General features: G+C 41.0%; 1 protein-coding gene across 2 annotated transcripts in view; it reads right to left on the bottom strand.

Annotated features, from left to right (window-relative positions):
* Positions 1-22,327, bottom strand: part of PAPSS1 (3'-phosphoadenosine 5'-phosphosulfate synthase 1) — a 110,580-nt gene that overhangs the window by 74,270 nt on the left and 13,983 nt on the right. For both annotated transcript variants that reach the window (XM_065907159.1, XM_065907160.1), the window contains exons 3-5: positions 17,611-17,846; positions 10,989-11,127; positions 3,091-3,209 (exon numbers count right to left, since the gene is read on the bottom strand). In XM_065907159.1, coding sequence (XP_065763231.1) covers positions 3,091-3,209; positions 10,989-11,127; positions 17,611-17,846 — 494 coding nt within the window. The remainder of the gene's footprint in view (positions 1-3,090; positions 3,210-10,988; positions 11,128-17,610; positions 17,847-22,327) is intronic.

The raw sequence follows: 22,327 nt of genomic DNA, 5'->3' as shown, positions 1-22,327 counted from the left end.
GCTAAGTCGCTTCAGTCATGTCCAACTCTGTGCAACCCCATAGACGGAAGCCCACCAGGCTCCCCCATCCCTGGGATTCTCCAGGCAGGAATACTGGAGTGGGTTGCCATTTCATCCTCCAATGCATGAAAGTGAAAAGTGAAAGTGAAGTCGCTCAGTCGTGTCCGACTCATAGCGACCCCATCGACTGCAGTCTACCAGGCTCCTCCGTCCATGGGATTTTCCAGGCAAGAGTACTGGAGTGGGGTGCCACTGCCTTCTCCGATGAGCCCAGCTAGCACTAGGTAATGAGTGGCAATAAGTGTGGTAATAAGCCACAGTAGTTTACTGCTGAGAGAGGAGCAAGAAGACTAGTACAGGCATCAGGTGAATGCTAAAAGCTGCAGGTAAAGCACAAACACCGGGGAAAGTTCTCTGCAGGCCAGATCCCACACTAAGGACGAGGTGGAACTGCTCACCACTGGAGAAACCTGTTAGTACATTAAGAGTAACCATAGAATATGGAAACTCAACACAGAAAATCATAGAGAATCTGCAAGAGACTACCCAAAACTACTAGAGTTAATCAACGAATTCGGTAAAGTTGCAGGTTACAAAATTAATACACAGAAATCTGTTGCATTTCTATACACTAACAATGAGCTATCAGAAAGAGATCTTAAGAAAATTCCATTTACAATCACATCAAAAAGAATAAGATAGGAGTAAATCTAGCTAAGCAAGTAAAAGACTTGTTATCAGAAAACTATAAGACACTAATGAAAGAAAATGAAGATGACACATGGAAAGATATACCTTGGCCACAGACTGGAAGAATTAATACAGTTAAAATGAGCACACTATTCAAGGCAATCTACAACTTCAATACAATCCCTAACAAATTACTAATGGCATTTTTTATAGTAGTGGAACAAATAATCTTAAATTTTGTATGGAAACACAAGATTGCAAACAGCCAAAACAATCTTGAGAAAGAACAAAGCTGGAGGTATCATGCTCCCTAAAAGTGTCAAACTACACTATAAAGCTACAGTCATAAAAAAAAATTAAGGTACAAAAACAGACACATAGATCAAACAAACAGAATAAAGAGCCCAGAAATGAACCCACACTTATATGGGCAATTAATCTACAACAAGGGGGCCAAGAATACACAAAAGGAAAAAGACAGCCTCTTCAATAAGCAATTTTAGGAAAACTGGATGGCTACATGCAAAAGAATCAAACTGGCCCACTTTCTCATACCATATTAAAAAAATAAATTCAAAATGGATTAAAGTCTTAAGTATAAGACCTGAAACCATAAAACTTCTACAAGAAAAGACACACAGTATGCTCTCTGGCCTTAATAACATTTTTGGGGGGTTATGTCTCCTCAGCAATGGAAACACCATCAAAAATAAACATATGGGACTACAACTAAAAGCATTTGCACAGCAAAGGAAATTAACAACAAAACAAAAAGGTCACCTACTGAATGGGAGAAGATATTTTTCAAATGATACATCTGATAAGGTTAAAATCCAAAATATACAAAGAACTCATACAACTAACATTAAAAAAAAATTTAAAAATGGGCAGAAAAAAAAAAATAACAAAATAAAAAATGGGCAGAGGCTCTGAGAAGCTGAACAGACATTTTCACAAAGAAAACAGGCAACTGATAAACAGGTACATGAAAAAATGCTCAACATCACTGACCATCAGGGAAATACAAATCAAAACCTTAATGAGATATCACCTCACACCTGTCAGAATGGCTATTATCAAAAACACAATAAGTTATAACAAGCATTGTCAAGAATGTGTAGAAAAGGGAACCCTCATACTCTACTGGTGGAATATGTATTAGTGTAGCCACTATGGAAAACAGTATGGACAGTCCTCAAAAGTTAAAAATAGAACTATCATATGATCCAGTATTAACTCTCCTAGGTATTTGTCCAAAGAAAATAAAAACACTAATTAGAAAAAATATACACACCCCTATGTAACATTATTTACACATTCAAGATATGGATGCACCCCAAGTACCCATCAAGAGATGAATGGATAAAGTTGTGGTAGATGTATACTGTGAAATATGAGCCATAAAAGAGAATGGAATCTTGCCACTTATGACAATATAGATGACCCAGAGGATATGATTAAGTCAGACAGAGAAAAATAAACACTGTATGATTTCACTTATATGTGGAATCTAAAAAAACAAATGAACAAGCTTAACAAAACAGAGACAGAGTTATTGACACAGAGAACAAAAAGGTGTTTACCAGAAGAGAGGGAACTGGGGAGAAGGAAAGAAATAGGTGAGGTTGATTCAGAGGGACAAACTTACAGCTCCAAGAGAAATATACAATGTGGTAAATATAGATAATAACTAAGTAATATTTTTGTGGTGACATATAATAACTAGATTTATTGGGGTGATCATTTTGAAATGTATAAAAACACAATTCTCTTATGTGACAGAAACCAACCCAGGGTTCTAGGTCAATTATGCTTTAAAAACACACAAACATACAAACAAACTCACAAAAAAAGAGATCAGACTTGCAGTTACCAGAGGAAGGGGTGGGGAGGAGCGGGACCTGGAGGAAAGCAGTCAAGAGGCACAGTCTCCAGTGATGGGTGAGTGAGTCCTGGGGATGTCATGTCCAACATTACAAGTGCCATTAGCACCGCTGTATGCCATATACTAAAGTTCCTAAGAGAGCAAATCCTAAGTCATTAGCCCTGATGTCTGTTATATACTAAAGTTCCTGAGAGAGCAAATCCTAAGAGTTATGACACACACACACACACACACACACACAAATATTTCTATTTCTTTAATTTTGGGTCTATGTGAGATGATGGATGTTCACTAAACTTACTGTGATAGTCACTTCATGATGTAAGTCAAATCATTATGCTGTACACTATAAACATACAATGCTGTATGTCAATTATGTCTCAATAAAATTGGAAAGAAAAAAGACTTAAAATATACATGCTACTCCATATTACCACCACCCTTTATTCGGAGAGGGAATGTTATAAAATGGACATAGTCATTCTCTGGGAATTCGCTCTTTGACGTTCTCTTACCCGTTCCTGTAGGAGCTCCACCACCTGCTGGACACAGTCATTTACATCGCAGGAGTCTGTTTTCAGCACTAATTCAGGGGCCTCTGGTTTTTCATATTCAGAATCAATCCCAGTGAAACCTATAAAAGGTAACAGATGATAGACAGGGTGGAAATTAAAATAGGTTTCTTCCTTCAGTGCAAGTCTCTGCTATGCTGAAGTGCATTTTTACACTCTCCCTTTGAGGTTACGGGGTTATATTACTGAAACTTCTTTCTGCGGAGAAGATTTCTAATTAAACTTTTGTTCCTTCTCCGAACATAAACAGTCGTTCCTCCTTATTCGCAGTGATCGTGTTCAATGAAGTTGCCACAAATATGGAAGTAGTGAATACTAAACCACGCCTCCACGGAGAAACACGGAAGTAGTGAATACTAAACCACGCCTCCACGGAGAAACACGGAAGTAGTGAATACTAAACCACGCCTCCACGGAGAAACAAGGAAGTAGTGAATACTAAACCACGCCTCCACGGAGAAACACGGAAGTAGTGAATACTAAACCACGCCTCCACGGAGAAACAAGGAAGTAGTGAATACTAAACCACGCCTCCACGGAGAAACAAGGAAGTAGTGAATACTAAACCACGCCTCCACGGAGAAACACGGAAGTAGTGAATACTAAACCACGCCTCCACGGAGAAACACGGAAGTAGTGAATACTAAACCACGCCTCCACGGAGAAACAAGGAAGTAGTGAATACTAAACCACGCCTCCACGGAGAAACACAGAAGCAGTGAATACTAAACCACACCTCCACGGAGAAACACGGAAGTAGTGAATACTAAACCACGCCTCCACGGAGAAACAAGGAAGTAGTGAATACTAAACCACACCTCCACGGAGAAACAAGGAAGTAGTGAATACTAAACCACGCCTCCACGGAGAAACACAGAAGCAGTGAATACTAAACCACACCTCCACGGAGAAACAAGGAAGTAGTGAATACTAAACCACGCCTCCACGGAGAAACACAGAAGCAGTGAATACTAAACCACGCCTCCACGGAGAAACACGGAAGTAGTGAATACTAAACCACGCCTCCACGGAGAAACAAGGAAGTAGTGAATACTAAACCACGCCTCCACGGAGAAACACGGAAGTAGTGAATACTAAACCACGCCTCCAAGGAGAAACATGCAGGTGGGCTCCTGTGAGGCTCTTGTCACCAAATTTTTATCAACCAATTAATATATAACTTTTTATGAGTATTTCTTTATATGTATATATAGTTGATTCATTAACACCAAAATATTGACTACGAGCACTAGAATTCACATCTGAACAAAGCTTATCTAACATGTGTCATCTCCACAAGGCAGGTCAGTCTTCCTGCAGTTCAAACAACTGGACAACACTTCAGCACTATGCCAGGGTAGAGGAGTGCATTTTAAAAAGCAAAATCACCAACAAAAAGTTAAAAAATAAAAGACACGGCACTAAATAGGCCACGTAAAGGACACTCCTTCACAGCATGAGAGCTGACACACAAAGGCGTTGTTCAAACTTGAGCTGGGAGTGTGCGCTCTGGGTGACTGAAGTGTTGCTGCTCTGAATGTGTTTATAAGTCAAAGCACTGTGGGTACACTGACGTGGGGGTTACAAATAAATGTGAACGAGTAGGCACATGTGCAGATCTGGAATCTTCAGATAATGAGGATAGACAATACTTCTATCACCTTTCCTTTTCTCTGTTAAGTAAGTGCCTTGTATGAAAAAACAGGAATGAATACCAAGTGACTCAGAGCAGCCAATTTCTCCACAGGGACACAGGAGATAGTGCCTAAGCCCTGGGCATAAAACCAACCTCATCTAGGTTTTTTTTCCTCTCAGTGCAAAAACTGATGCCAAGTCAATCTGTCCATTATACTCACTAGGATTATCTGCAGCCAAATTAAAGCTCTGCAGGCTTCATCTGCCATCACATTAAGTGTTCAAGATCATATTAAGTTAATCAAGATCGATTAACTACTATTAGCTCAAGCAAAACGTAGGTGAGGAATCCTGTTATATCATCAAATACGTTCCACAATCAAATGCAATCAATTTAGGTATTAACCACTATTTAGATTTTCCCTATCATATATGTGCTACTGTGTAACTGCTAGAAGAGAAAGAATACATGTTGCTACCACAGAATGGGCTGGCTGAGTTAAAGTATGCTATTCCTGTCTTTCACATTATTCCATACCTAAGTCATTCAGGGCCTGTTTGCCCTGAAACATCAATTCCTGGGTTAGAATAGTAAATATGAAATTAAAATCACTACTACTAAGAGGCATAGGCATCAAATGAACCGACTTACAAAACAGAAAGAGACTCACAGAATTAGAGAACGAACTTAATGATTGCAAGAAGATAAGGGGAAGGGACAATTAGGGAATTTGGAATGGACATGTACACTCTGCTATATTTAAAATGGATAACCAAAAGGACCCACTGTATAGCACAGGGAACTCTGCTCAAAATTATGTGGCGGCCTCGATGGGAGGGGAGTTTGGGGAAGAAAGGATACATGTATTATTTATGGCTGAGTCCCTTTGCTATTCACCTGAAACTATCACATTGTTCACTGACTATTTTCCAATATAAAATTCAAAGTTTTTTTCCTTAAAAAGAGGCATAGGTATCAAAGAAGCCTTAAGATGAACACTACCTATTTCATTCTTTTTCTATCTCATATTCCTAAATATCACATTAAGTCCCAAGCCTAAGAAGAAATTTTTGCATTACTGATACTTCCAACAGTATTACTGGTGAGTCATAGTAGCATAGGTAGGGAACAAACAAATCTGATCATTTAAAACTTTAGTTCATAAGTTCTAATTCTCAAATGTAGCTACAACTTGGGAATAACCAGGTCCTACCCTCAAGAGATTCGAATTTCATCGGTCTGCGGTTCAGCCTCGGCACTAAATTTTTTAAGTTCTCCTAGGTGATCCTTGTGTGCAGCAAAGCTTGAAGATCACTGTGTTAGGAGGTTTGGTTTAACATTTTTTAAAAGAAACTTCCAGGAAGTTTCTTCCTAATTAATTTATCCCATTAGTGATTATAATAAATGTACATTGTGAGGAAAACATTTATGTAAGTAGGTTATAACTACTTAAGCATTAATCATGAAAATAATCTAGGTATTAAAGTATCTGACATAGGCATACACTTAGAGTTTAGTAGTGCCATATAAAAGCCTGAGGTCCACTGAATGGATGTAATACCACCTGTTCTTGAATGTTTACCATCAAGGTTCATTGCTAGGAAACTCTCTAAGCACCATTCTAACGATGAATAAATGATTTCTAAAAACTACCCATGGCTACTACTCATGGCTAACCTAAAATAAATAAATGTGGGTACACTTATGCACACGGGTATACATTAATCTAAGGAACGTTTTATCAATGCCTAATCAGAGTTATTAAGAAATACTTGGCAAACAAGCAACACGTAGAAAACTGAATACAAACATACTCCCAGATACAGAATGCAAACTGCAAGTGACTTAAGGTATTCTGGCTTTGGTCTTATTATTCAACTTTACATCCCTAGCACCAAATACCAACTTTGCAAAAAGACAGTGGAGACCAATGTGCTGAACACATGATTTCTACTCCACCTTCCATACCATCCAACAAGCATTTACTGTGTATGTACTAAGTATTATGCTTTGGGCCATTTGTTGTTGTTCAGTCGCTCAGTCGTGTCCGACTTTTTGTGACCCCATGGACTAGAGCACACCAGGCTTCCCTGTCATTCACCATCTCCCAGTATTTGCTCAAACTCATGTCCATAGAGTTGGTGATGCCATCAAACCATCTCATCCTCTGTTGTCCCATTCTCCTGCCTTCAGTCCTTCCCGGTAGCAGGACCTTTTCCAATCAGTAGGCACATTAGGCAGCCAAAGGACTGGAGCTTCAGCTTCAGCATCAGTTCTTCCAATGTATATTCAGGGTTGATTTCCTTTAGTTTATGACTGGTTTGACCTCCTTGCTGTCCAAGAGACTCTCAAGAGTGTTCACCAGCCCAAAGTTCAAACGAATCAATTCTTCGGCACTCAGCCTTTTTTACTGTCCAGCTCTCACATCCATATACGACTAGTAGAAAAACCATAGCTTTGACTATACAGACTTTTGCTGGCAAAGTAACATCTCTGCTTTTTATTATGCTGTCTAGGTTTGTCATTGCTTTTCTTCCAAGGAGCAAGTGTCTTTCAATTTCATGGCTGCAGTCACTGTCTGCAGTGATTCTGGAGCCCAAGGAACTTAAGTCTGTCACTGTTTCCACTGTTTCCCCATCTATTTGCCATGAAGTAATGGGACCGGATGCTACGATCTTTGTTTTCTGAATGCTGAGTTTTAAGCCAGCTTTTTCACTCTCCTCTTTCATGTTCATCAAGAGGCTCTTTAATTCCTCTTTGCCTTCTTCCATAAGAATGGTGATATCTGCATATCTGAGGTTATTGATATTTCTCCCTGAAATCTTAATTCCAGCTTGTGTTTCATCCAGCCTGGCATTTTGCATGATGAACTCTGTATATAAGTTAAATAAACAGGGTGACAATATACCATTTGATGTACTCCTTTCCCAATCTGGAACCAGACTATTGTTTCATGTCCAGTTCTACCTGTTGCTTCTTGACCTGCATATAGATTTCTCAGGAGGCAGGTAAGGTGGTCTGGTATTACCATCTCTTGAAGAATTTTCCACAGGTTGCTATGATCCACACAGTCAAAGGCTTTGGTATAGTCAATGAAGCAGAAGTAGATGTTTTTTTCTGGGATTCTCTAGCTTTTTCTATGATCCAACGGATGCTGGCAATTTGATCTCTGGTTCCTCTGCCTTTTCTAAATCCAGCTTGTACATCTGGAAGTTCCCGGTTCACATACTGTTGAAGCCTCACTTGGAGACTTTTTTAAATTTATTTATTTATTTTAATTGGAGAATAATTACTTTACTATATTACAGTGGTTTCTGTCATACACTGACATGAATCAGCCGTGGGTATATATGTGTTCCCCATTCTGAACCCCTCTCCCACCTTCGCTTGGAGAATTTTGAGAATTACTTTGCCAGTACATGAAATGAGGACAATTGTGCAGTAGTCTGAACATTCTTTGGCATTGCCCTTCTTTGGGATTAGAATGAAAACTGACCTTTTCCAGTCTTGTGGCCACTGCTCAGTTTTCCATATTTGCTGGCATATTGAGTGTAGCACTTTCACAGCATCATCTTTTAGGATCCGAAATAGCTTAGCTGGAATTCCATCACTTCCACTAGCTTTGTTCACAGTGATGCTTCCTAAGACCCACTTGACTACACACAACAGGATGTCTGGCTCTAGGTGAGTGATCACATCATCGTGGTTATCCAGGTCATTATGATCTTTTTTGTACAGTTCTTCTGTGTATTCTTGCCACCTCTTCTTAATATCTTCTGCTTCAATTAGGTCCATACCGTTTCTGTCCTTTATTGTGTCCATCTCTGCATGAAATGTTCCCTTGGTATCTCTAATTTTCTTGAAGAGATCTCTAGTCTTTCCCATTCTATTGCTTTCCTCTATTTCTTTGCACTGATCACTTATAAAGGCTTTCTTATCTCTCCTTGCTGTTCTCTGGAACTTTACATTCAGATGGGTATATCTTTCCTTTCCTCCTCTGCCTTTCATTTCTCTTTTCTCAGCTATTTGTAAGGCCTCCTCAGACAACCATTTTGCCTTTCTGCATTTCTTTTTCTTTAGGATGGTTTTGATCACCGCTTCCTGTATAATGTCATGAACCTCCATCCATAGTTCTTTAGGAACTCTGCCTATCGGATCTAATCCCTTGAATATATTTGTCATTTCCCCTGAATGGTCCAGTGGTTTTCCCTACTTTCTTCAATTTAAGTCTGAATTTTGCAATAAGGAGTTCATGATCTGAGTCATAGTCAGCTCCCTGTCTTGTTTTTACTGTCTGTATAGATCTTTTCCATCTTCAGCTACAAAGAATATAATCAATATAATCAATCTGATTTTCATATTGACTATGTGGTGGTTTTAATGTGTACAGTCATCTCATGTTGCTGGAAGAAGGTGTTTGCTATGACTAGTGTGTTCTCTTAGCAAAATTCTGTTAGACTTTGCCCTGCTTCATTTTGTACTCCAAGGCCAAGCCTGCTGTTACTCCAGGTATCTCTTGACTTTCTACTTCTGGGCCATGCTTTGTGCTAAATTCTAGTAACACAAAAAATGGTAAAGAGGGTGCTTATTCCAGGTGAGCAGACAAATCCCTCACCAATCCATCCTTGCAAAAACAACAAAACCAACTATAGTTAAAGTAAGTAAAAGATTCAGACATCGGGAACCTGGACACATCCTTCAGCTTCTCTTTGCAAATCTCTATGACGAACAAATAGAAGTGAACAATGATCGTCAACAGAGACAGCTGTGTGCTATTCACTCAGTCATGTCTGACTCTTTGCAACCCCATGGGCTGTAGCCCGCCAGGCTCCTCTGTCAATGGAATTCTCCAGGCAGAATACCGGAGTGGGTTGCCATGCCCTCCTCCAGGGATCTTCCCAACCCAGGAATCGAACCCAGGTCTCCTTCATTGCAGGCAGATTCTTTACCGTCTGAGCCACCAGGGAAGTCCACGAATACTGGAGTGGGTAGCCTATCCCTTCTCCAAGGGATATTCCCGACCCAGGAATTGAATCGGGGTCTCCTGCATTGTAGATGGATTCTTTACAGCTGAGCTACCAGGTAAGCCTGAGAGTGACCGAGAAATTAAATGGATAAACTGGTTCCCTTCCTGTTGTCATCATATTCAGGACTATTCTCCCTGAGTCAAGAAAGTACAGGCTTAATGGGTGAAAGTGAGCTTCCAAGGTGGCAAGACTAGACACGAGCCTGCCCAAGGAACCAAATTCACCACCAGATTCAGCGGAACTCGCCCCAAGTGCTCATGCGTTCCCAGGTCCAGACAAAAGAGCCCAGCATAACAAGCATTTTCCTTCCTCTTCCACCCTTTCCTTTTCAGGGTCAGAAGCTGGTGCCAAAATCTATACTTCATAGAGCTCCTGGGAGCTTCTGATAGCCCCAGGTTATTACATTCCCTGCTGGGAAGGCAAATAAAAGTTACCAGCATGAATTGATTCCAAACAATGTAAACTAAATATCTATCTTTGATGCTTTTTTCATGTTGGCATGCTCTCTCTTACTTTTAATAATAATAACAGAACAGGACTAATGTCAAAGGATGTCTAAAAGATAAATAGAACGATTGGTATCAAAGACCACAGAGGAACAAGTTCTAAATGTCTCTATGCCAAATTTTCATCAGAGTTGAAACTCGGGGAGCAGACTATAAAACTGAAAATACAAGCTGCGTGTACTTTGATATGTTAATTCAATCTAATACAACAATCATACATAGAATGAATTCCTGATCACTCCAAGCAACATGATATACACAAGAATGAGACATTTTCCTTGCTTGCTCTCAAGATGCTTATGATTTAGGCATTTTCCCCATTCACTATGGGATTTCTTACATTTTCACTAGAACAAAGACCACAGAAGTGCTAGGCACCAAATTACACCAAATAGGTTTCCACCAGCACCCAAAGTCCAAGTCCTCTAAAACTTATCTTGTGGGTAGGATTTCAAGCTGATGGGTGATACTGAGTGTAAACAGTACTACTACCAACAGGTACTACTGGTTAGGCCTGAGAGATACAACTGTGTAGTAAGACCCACTGACTTTTCTCAAGGAGCTTCAGGTTGTTCGAATACTTTCATCTCTTAGAAAAGATTATCAGTCTCAGATACGGTTAAGATGAAATATTGAAGGAAAGACAAACTGGGGAAAAAGCATATTACTTACCTTTAATTTCTCCAGCCCGGGCTTTTTTGTAGAGTCCTTTGACATCCCTCTGCTCACAAACATGCAGGGGAGCATCAACAAATACTTCGAAGAAAGGTAAACTTGCACCCTCATGAATCTGCCTTGCATTGTTGCGATCCTTAGAAAAAAGACACATGCAGAAACGTAACAAAAAATGCTCATACTGTATTAATAACAAGGACAAGTAAAAGAGCTTTTCGGTTGAGTTAGAGCAAAATGTATTTGTCAAAGTTTAATTTGTATTTTAAAATATAAACTGAAAATAAAAACCCAAGAAATTAGGTTAACAAGCCCATTCTGCATTAAGAATTTTAAAAGGGTTGCTATTCTGAAAATCGGATATACTGGGAAGTTCCATGAGGGAGAACAATAAATGCCCCACGAATGCTTTCACCTAAACTTTATGAGGAACTTGAGCCAAAGGTCAGCTCGAATGCAAATGCCATCAGGCCTCTCTTAACAACTCACTCAACCTCAGCCTGTGCTGGCCTGAAAGTAACTTCACCAGAAATCCATTCAGAACCAAGGCTAGTTTATTCTCTTGCCACATACAAACCCCTGCAGGCACTGCACATGTCTAACATGCCCCAAACTTCATTTTTCTGCGTGACTCCTAACCCCCAACTCATAATTACTTCAGCGCCCAGCCTACAATCTCTCCACCCTGTCTTCCGGAATACTCCGCCCTTTTAAGGGAACTACTTCTTCTTTCTGGTCTTAACTAAAACCAAGTCCTCCCTGACGGCTTCACTGCCTTGCGTGTTCTCAAAGTCAGGCTCCACATTCACTCTATATATTCAAGGCGGTGCCACCATTTTTGTTGTCATTTACCACCATTCTCACAGTCCCTCCACTCAAGCCTACTTCCACTCTTACCAATGGCCACACCTCTAACTTTAAAAAGAAAATCCCCAGACATGAATGTTCTCCATCTCCCCTCTGCCATATAAATATGCCTACATCCCCCACCTTGACCTCATTCCCTCCTGCCACTCCTGCTTTCACAGACTCAAAATGCCCTACCCTACAATGGAATACTACTCAGCCATATAAAAGAATGAGGTTTTGCCATCTGTCGCAACATGGATGGGCCTGGAGGGCATTATGCTGATGAAACAAGTTTGACAGAGAAAGGCTAATATGGTATGGTATCACTTACACATGGAATCTTAAAAAATACAACCAACTAGTGAATATGACAAAAAAGAAGCAAACTCACAGAGAGAAAAAAAAATCAGTGACTCCCAATGGGGAGAGGAGGGAAGGGGCAATACAGGGGTTGGGGAGAGAGATATACAAACTACTGGGTGCAAGACAGGCTCCAGGATACACTGTACGACACAGGGAATGGAGCCAATATTTTGTAATAACTGTAAATGGAAAGTAACCTTTAAAGTTATACGTTTAAAAAAAATCTCCTTCTAGATAGTCGGGGGATTGGGGATGGACATGGACACATTGCTATGATTAAAATGGATAGCGGACAAGGATCCACTGTATAGCACATAGAATTCTGTTCAATGCTGTGTGGCGGCCTGGATGGGAGGCGAGTTGGGGGGAGAATGGATACATGTGTATGTATGGCTGAGTCCCTCTGCTGTTCGCCTGAAACTGTCACAACATTGTTAACTGGCTATATCCCAATACAAAATAAAAAGTTAAAAAAAAAAAAAAAAAAATCCCTTCCCTCTAATGAAACTTGCTCAGTCCAGGAGTCCTGCTTCATCCGGAATCTTCAACCTTCTCTTTCTTCACTGGCAACAAACAAGTAAAAGTCACTCCTTTCTATTAAAAACCGGTGAACAAACAAATGATACAAAAATCCCCATCATCATGGGCACTTGCCAGGCCGTTCTGCCCACATTTCACACTACTGAGCGTACATATCCCAATAATGCTACTCCCTGGGGAATCCCACGCAGGCTGCCTGGGGCCTCCTTCGACTTCACCCCTCACTGCAGCACTGGTGTTGCCCACGCCTGATCAGGAGCCTACTGCTCACCCCACACAGTCCCAGAGCACTCTTCTCAACTGCTTTCACAGCGGAAACTACAACATACACACCAACTCTCCAGCATGAACTCTGTCCGTTTCTGAAATTAAACACCCTTTTCTAACTTCCTCCTAAATATACCCTCCTGGACATCCCCCATGTACCTTGAACATGTCCAAACACCAAATGCCTTCTTTTTTCTCCCAGGCTCTCCTTCCCACCCATACTGCTCAAATCAAGGGATATTAACACTATTAACCTGGAATCCCCAGTTTTCCTGGTTCCTTTGCCGTCCCATCTTGTGCATTTTGTCACAAAGTCGTTCAGATTTTACCTCCAGACATTACACTAACCCACTTCTTGCCTAACTCCTGGTTCCACTTTATTTCTCTTGCCGACAAGTGAGTCACCCTTTTAATCAGTCTATTGGCTTCCAGCTTTGATCTTCTCAAAGGCACACTCTGCACTGTACCCAGGATGATAAGATGATGCAAATAAGATGATGCAAATTCAACCACATCACTAAACTCTTCAGAGACCGCCCCCATCGCCATCAGGGTAAAACCGAAGCATCCCAGAGTGACATGACAGGTCTTCACCTGGGCCAACATTCTCAAGTCTTGCATCCGACATTCTATCGATAATTAATACCAATCTTTCTACCAGGTTGCTTGGATCTTATGCCTTTGGCATACCCCCTGCAAACACACTCACCCCTCTCCTGTGGCTAGAGCAGTGTGCTCCCTCAGAGTAAGCTCCATGCTCAGTCCTCAAGAACCCTGCCCCACATGTCCAGGCTGGCTGAGGGCCTCGCTTCCTCTGAGTTCTCAGCGCTCGGTCACTCAGTCGTGTCTGACTCTTTGTGACTCCATGGACTGCAGCCCACCAGGCTCCTCTGTCCATGGGATCTTCCAGGCAAGAAAACTGGAGTGGGTTGCCATTTCCAACTGCAGGGGATCTTCCGGACCCAGGGATCAAACCCGCGTCTTTTGCGTCTCCTGTACTGGCAGGTCGATTCTTTACCACTGTGCCATCTGGGAAAGTACCCACCATGTACCTCTGTCACAGATCCTAATGTACTGAAATAATTTCACTAGCTTTATAACCTTAGTTTCTGGCACAGCAGTTCAGTGGTGATCCTACTATTACAACTGTCCTTTCAAATGAAGGTGTTCCCAAGTTTCCACCTATCACTCTCTTCTCATTCTTTATACTCTTTTGATTTCTCAGCTTCATCCAGGTTTCAACTAATTGAGTTAACGACCTCCAAAACTATATCTCAATTCTATACAACATTCCTGAGCTCCAGAACACATTTCCAAATAACCCAGAGGTCATCTTCACCTAGTACACCACCGACACTTCAAATCTAACCCATCTAAAATGACACAGTCTTCTCCTCCCTTCCTACTCTACATCTTCTAACTCAATCAGATCATCTTCTCCTCAGAAAGCACCCTCCTTCATGTTCACCCCAAATTCAGCAATCAATCCAGGCACAACATCCCACTGATGCTACATGCTCAAGAGCTCTCATATATGCCCCATCTTTTCTATTCCCACGACCGGTGACTGAATTCACCCCCAAAAGCCTCCTAACTAGTCTCCTACCTCTAGACCATTCTCATTTCAGGCTTTACGGTGACCTCACTAAAATACACACCCAGAGACACCATTCCCCAGCACAATCTCAGCTCTCCACCACCCCTGGGGCAAAGTCTTCAGCAGTCTGGAGTTTGCCGTGAGACTGCTACAAATGGCTCGAGCTTCATCTTTCCTCATGTTTATCCTGCAGAGCAGTCAAAATAAACTACCTACAGTCCCTCAAGTGCAATTCCCTCACATTTCCATGCTGTTGTAACTACTGCAGCATCTCTGCTGTCTGAAATAGTTTCCTCCCTCCGGTCTAACTGGTACACTGAGTCACCCTTCATGACTCATCTCAAGCAGCACCACCTCTTTGGATCTTCCACAGCAGTTTTCATACACGTACCCAATCGCTTGCCTTAAGATCACATCTCTATGCTCCCACCAGATCACCTACCAACTCCTTAAGGATAAGAATTATCAGGCTTATTTTTACAACCAAGATGCCCAAGTTCAGGGGTGACAGAAGAATACACATATCCTATATGACTTGGTACAAATATTATTGTGGATTTTGACATGCTCTAAGCATAATCTAAACCTCATTTCCATTCTCAGTGCTTTTAGGCATGAGATCAACAAAAGTTTTGTTCCATGCTAAGGAAACAACAGGGCCAAAAAACGCATATTAGCATATACTTTTAGATACCCAGGTCTCAGCTGCTTAGCTCTCCAAAGGTTTCACTGACTTCTTCTTTTTCTAAGAACTGCAAAAACTCCCAGAAGGTGCAAGAATATCACCATTATTATATCACTCTGAAAACTGTTTATATCCAAGAATTGAGGAACTCTAACAACTCTCATTCTCTTACACATTTCATTATCTAGGATACTTTAAGCTGATGTATTGACACTGATCCCAATGCTTCAGGAAAATGAAAAGTAGCTAGTCCTCAAAGAACCTTTTACAACTCCTGCCACAGTTCAACTAAGTGAATCTCTGTGATTAACACTCAATCTCACACTTAATCTATAATTTTTACAGCTCAAATTTTTTTAAAAGTCTAAGTAACCCATCCAGATTTATGTTACAATAATAGAATTGTGCTATTACTTATTATGCCTACTGAATACTTACTACACATCAGGCACTGTGCTGAGAGCAGTCAATGCATGATTTACCTAATTCTCAGAGCAACTCTAGCCTGGAAAATTCCATGGGCAGAGGAGCCTGGTGGGGCCACAAAGAGACACAGCTGATAGACTGAGCACACACGTGCACACACACATGTGTGTGCATGCGTGTGCATGCACACACATGTGTGTGCAAACACATGTGCACGCATACACACACCCACGCACAAACACATGTGTGTGTGCGCGCACACACATGTGCGCACATACACACACACACACACAAAGCAACCCTACAAGGTAGGCATTACCTGAGCTTCGAAGGTTAAGTAAATTGGCCAAGGACCTAACAGTAACTGGGAGAGCCGAGATTTCAGTCTCTTATTTCTGGTTTCTAAGCTGCTATCTTTAACCACTAAGATATCTCACCTGTTTTTACATATCTGGGCTCCCTAAGAGGCTATGCTATCATTTAACAAATATCTACTGTGTTCTAAATATCTACTGTGTTCCCGGATCTGGGCTTAGTGTCAAGATTAGAAAGACAAATCAGACAGAACCCCAGCCTCAAGGAGCCAGTGGGGTTTAGAGGCAGCAAAGCACAGTGGGCAAGAGCATGGATCCCAGTGGCACGGTCTGGGAGCAAACCCTTGCTCCTCCATGCAGTGAGTGAGCCTGGGTGATTTACATCTCTGTTTCCTCACCTCCACCCTCCTTATTGAGTGATGAAAGCTAAGGGAGCTAATTTGACAGCACTTTAAAACTGTTATCAGTACACAGTAAGTGTTCAGTAAGTGCTAGCTGCTATTATTACCATCATCACTGTTATTATTACTGCTGCTGCTGCTACTAGCATCATCAACCAAAAAACTGGTATTTATAATAAAACAATGCGACCTCCCTCGTGGTACCGTGGACAAGAATCCATCCGCCAATGTAGGGGACACAGGTTTGATTCCTGGTCCGGAAAGAATCCACGTGGCAAGAAGCAACTAAGTCTGTATGCCAAAACTACTAAGACTACACTCTAGGGCCCACAAGCCACACCTAGTGAAACCCATGCACCCCAAAACCCATATGCCGCTACTACTGAGCCCACGTACTGAACTGCTAAAGCCCATCATCCACCTAGAGCCTGAGCTCCACGACTACAGAAGCCACCACAAGAGAAACCTGCATCCCACAATGAAGAGGAGTCCCCGCTCACCGCAAACAGAGAAAGCCCGCACAAAGCAACGAAGAGCCAGCACAGCCAAAGATTAATTAATTTTCTTTTAAATGTGTCATGGTACACTACCAAGAGCAACCAAGACAGATACCCAGCAAAGTCTGAGAGGAGGAGATACCCAGCCTGAGACTCAGAGCATGAACAGGGGTCAACTGATGCTGAGGTGAGGCTAGGAGGAAGGAGATGAGCGCCTTCTAGGCAGAGGGAAGCAGAATTCTCATGAGGAAAAGCAACACGACTTTTCTCAAAGCAATACAAAAAAGTGAATCAGTGCTGCTATGGTCTCTATGGAAAAATGGGATGAAAGATGAGCCTCAGGAATTGTGAGCAAAAGAATCCCAACAGGACACATGGTGTTTAATGCATGTTGAGTCTTTATAATAGGTTTAGTGAACTGAAAAGTCAAACTTGAAATAATTTGGCCATTGACTTGGTCAACAACTTTGGTCATACTTGGTAGGGGCCAGGGGATGAGTGGGTCACAGCAATGCTTTTCAAAAATGAACTTACTTAGAAAGTTGCAGCACAGAAATGCTGTAGGTTAACTGTTTTAATTTGGATTTAGCCTCAAAGTACATATCAATGTTTAGATTATTTTTTTCTGACACCATGTTCTCAATATACGTAATCAGAACCACAATGGTGCAAAAGCCACATACCTGAGTATAAGGTGATATAAAACTTGTGATGCATACTAAGCCAGCATCTGCAAACAGCTTAGCTACTTCCGCGATGCGTCGAACGTTCTCTTCCCTGTCTTCAGGACTAAAGCCAAGATTTTTATTGAGACCTTGACGAATGTTGTCACCATCCAAAGTGTAGCAAGGAATACCATGGCAAACCAGGTATTCCTCCAAAGCCATGCTTACTGTGGTCTTTCCTGCTCCAGATAAGCCTAAAAGTGAACAGTCCACAGATTTCAGATAGAAAATTGAGAGGATAATTACTTACTAATAAAGAATTTTAATCACAGGCTTAATTATATTCATTATGCAAAGCAATCTCTTAGTAACGTTCTTATACAATATTTCTCTGTAAGATATTACTATGTTTTAGCTAGAAAAACATCTATAATTTAAATATAATAAGCATTTATGTCTTAGTAATTTCTGTCTAAATCCAAAGGTATCCCAGAAATTACTGAGTTACAAAGGCTTAACCAATCTAAATATTATATTTGGTTGAGTACAGATATTCACCATGTCCTCGTTACCACTATTCTAAAACTGCATGCCAATTCTAAAACAAAGTTATATGCCCAAATTACTTCTGATGAGGGGAGAAAAAGAAAAGACGAAAGTCAGTGAAATAAATATTAGAAAGTTACCTCTAGTTCCCAGGATCAACACTTCCCAAAGGCTCTCATGATAAAAGTAACTGAGAATCTAACTTATAATTAATCTAGAAAGAAAAGAATATCCTCATTTCACCTTCCTCTACTAGTGATGTTTAGTGACTAAATGATGAGAAGTGAAGGAAAAGAAAAAAGTATATTTATGCACTAAGATGTGCTATCTTAGGGAGTATGTTATTACAGAATTCACAACTAAGACAATTGCGAGAGACGAGATAAAACACGGAAACCTCATGTACTGAAACTCTCGACGTGTCAATATAGAAGGCAAACTGAAAAATAAATTTTAAAAAGGATGATATGTTAAAGGATCAATATAGCATTAGATGCTTTCTACATTAAAAACGAATATTAACAAGCACAGCAGGTAGTATATTTTCCAGCAATGGCCTAAAAGCTTTTTTACAACAGGACACTGCCACTGTCCCATTCACAGGCAAAGTCTATTATATTTCCCAGCCCTTGAATCTGGGCTGGACTTAAGACTCACCTATAACCAAAAGAATACAGTGAAAATGATGATGCATGACTTCCAAGACCAGGTCTGAAAAAGCTGTTCAGCTTCTCTTTGGATATTTAATTTGAGAGAAGCCAGCTGTTACACAGGGCTTTCCTGGTGGCTCAGCTATAAAGAATCCACCTGCCAATGCAGAAGGCTCCAGTTCGATCCCTCGGTCAAGAAGCTCCCCTGGACAAAGAAATGGTCACCCACTCCAGTATTCTTGTCTGGAGAATCCCCTGGACAGAGGAGCCTGCCAGGCTACAGTCCACAGGGTCGGAAAGAGTCAGACTCGACTTAGCAACCACGCATCAGCTGTTAAATACTCTGAGACCACATCCTGGAGAAATGAGAAGTAGGTGTTGTAGTTGATAACCCTAGCCAGCTAAGATCCCGGCTGACACGCAGCACCTACTGTGGAGTTCCTGCGGACACCCGACCAGCTGTGGCTTTACGTGACTGGAGCCCAAGCCAGCAAGACTGCAACCAAGCAAGATCCAGAGGCAAACCCAGCAGAGCCCTCCTGACCTCCTTACCCACAAAATGGTGAGCGAATTAAAACGGCTGTTCCGCACCACTAGGTTTTGGGTAACTTGTTACGTATCAACAATGAGTGAACACAGGCTGGGGAGACTGGGTTTTTCTGTCCTTTGCTTATTGTTGTTTTAAACAGGGTCTCTGTGCATGTAATGACTTAAACCAAAATGAGGTCACACAGGACTAGGATGGGCATTAAATCCAGGGACTGGTGTTTTTATAATGAGCCCATGTGAAGGCGAAAACAGACACTGGAGTGGTATGCCTACAAGCCAGGGAACGCTGAGGACCGCCAGATGCACCAGACGCCAGGAGAGGGGATGGAATAGCCTGTCCCCAGAGCAGACAGAAGGAAGCCACCTTGATTTCAGGCTTCTGGCCGCTTCCTAAAACTGTGAGAGAGTAAACTTTGGTTGTCTGAAGCCACTCAGTTTGCAGCAATTTGTTACAGTGGCCCTGGTAAAATAATATACAAATCAACACAAAGATACAGAAAGCTGATCTGAAACACAATCTGAGAAGTGTTTCAAGAAAATGGTGTATAAACCTGGACAGATCTGGTTAAGCTACTGAAAGGAAAGAAAAAGAAAGAAGTCATGAATTCTGTATCCAACAATATTGTCAAAAAAAAAAGCCCAAAACACACAATTAACAAGCCTGGTTTGGTGAATGTATATAGAATATTGCCCACATCAGAGGAATACATTTTCTTTTCAAATAGACAATTCTGAAATTGATTACATCCTAGACCTGAATGAAGGTAAGTACCAAAAAAAAAAAATCTGATAAACAGAATTTATAAACATCATTAGTGGTAAAATAAAGGGAACATACAAGTTTCAAGAAAAGAAGTACTCAATTTTTTAAAGATCAATCTACCCCAAATTGATCTTTAGATACAATGTAACCCCAAACCAAATCTCAACAAGATTTTTGGAGGAATTGGTTAAACAGATTACAAAATTCATACACTACAAAGAGGAACAAAAAAAAAAACAAAAAAAACCTCAAGATATTTCCAATGAAGAAGGTAAGAAGACTTACTCCACTGAATTTCAGGACTTTACAAACACATAGTAATTAAAACAGCATGGTAATAAGAGAGGAATCGACAAGTGAAGTATACCAGTGGAATCGATGCGAGTTCCCAGAAACCCACACATAAGTGGAAACCTGATCTATGACAGCTGGCCCAGCAGATCAGAGAGAAAAAGGATACCCTCATCAATACATTCTCTTGGGAAAACTGATTATCTACATGGAAAAAAAGAAAATGGATCCCTCCCTCGCACTATATACAAAAACCAACTGCAGGAAGATAAAGAGCCTAAAAAGGCAGATACAGGACTTTGCTGGCAAAGGTCCTCTAGTCAAGGCTATGGTTTTTCCAGTAGTCATGTACAGATATGAGAGCTGGACAATAAAGAAGGCTGAGCCCCGAAGAACTGATGCTTTCGAACTGTGCTGCTGGAGAAGACTCTTAGGGTCCCTTGAACTGCAAGGAGATCAAATCAGTCAATCCTAAAGGCAATCAGTCGTGAATATTCATTGGAAGGCCTGATGCTGAAGCTGAAGCTCCAATACTTCAGTCACCTGATGCAAAGAACTGATTCATTGGAAAAGACCATGATGCTGGGAAAGATTGAGGGCAGGAGAAGGGGCAACAGAAGATGAGATGGTTGGATGGCATCATCACCTCAATGGAGATGAGTCTGAGCAAACTCCAGGAGATAGTGAAGGACAAGGAAGCCTGTTGTGCTGCAGTCCATGGGGTCGCAGTCAGACATGACTGAATGGCTGAACAACAACAAAGAGCCTAAATGAGAAAAGCAAAACTTCTGAAAGAAATTACAGGAAAAGTAATAATTCTTCACGAATGCAGGTTAAAAAAAAGCTTGTAAGAAGCAGAAAAAAGTCACAACATTTAATAGAAGAAAATGGAGTAATGTTTTAAGAATTCTAAGACAAAGAAAGTAGGAACCAAATATATATTTTACCCAACCAACCTGTCATAAAAGACGGGTAGACATTCTCAAACATAACAACTCAGGGAATTCAGAATCTAACAGAAAACCATCTTACAAAAACCACTTCAAAAATATAGACCATAGAAACGTGACTCAAAGAAAGAGCTCATGAGCAGACATGCTGTAATAAAAGAACTGATGATTAGGTGGTAAGGGTGAATCACTTTACTTATAGAACTCAAATACAAACAGCTATGTATATTTAAGATTTGGAACAGAATATGTTACAAGCATGCTCAGTCGAGTCTGACTCTTTGTGACTCCACAGACTGTAGCCCTCTAGGCGCCTTTGTCCATGGGATTCTCCAGATAAGAACACTGGAGTGGGTAGCCATTTCCTTCTCCAGGTGATCTTCCCAACCCAGGGATCAAACCCACATCTCTTGCATCTCCTGCACTGATAGCCAGATTCTTTACCACTGCACCACCTAGAAAGCCCATTATAAGTCTAGACAATGTCAACATAACAATTTAACATCAATCTCAACTTAAGAATGAGGAAAGGGGAAGAACATAAAAGTGCCACATACAGAAACATATCACCTATCTACAACTGAAACTTTTAATTTATAAAAACAAAAATGGGAATGCTGCTTTTTGGCAATCAGCAAAAATTTTAAGGATGAGTAATATCCATGTTGACAAGACACTGGAAGATGGACCCTTGTCCATATTAGGAAAATAAACAGGTCCAAATTTTAGCAGGTTGTGTGGCTGTTAGCATAAGTGATGCCATCTTGGGCCAGTACAGTTCCTCCTGTCCTTCCACTGACCCCACCCAGGCCTGTACTTCACTTCTCTGTCATGAAGAATTTGCAGTTAATAGATACTGTTTAAAGATCATTAGGTCCAGGATGCCTCTATGCTCTGTTAATCCTCAACAATGAAGACCTTAGCTAATGTACTCCTTGTACCCAGAAGACTAGTTACCCATTCATAAATATTGACTTAAGAATGCA

The sequence above is a fragment of the Muntiacus reevesi genome, chromosome 16 (genome assembly GCF_963930625.1).
Source record: "Muntiacus reevesi chromosome 16, mMunRee1.1, whole genome shotgun sequence".
In the NCBI taxonomy this organism is placed as follows: Eukaryota; Metazoa; Chordata; class Mammalia; order Artiodactyla; family Cervidae; genus Muntiacus; species Muntiacus reevesi.
The sequence above is the reverse complement of the archived record's forward strand: the minus strand, read 5'-3'. Positions and strand labels throughout refer to the sequence as shown.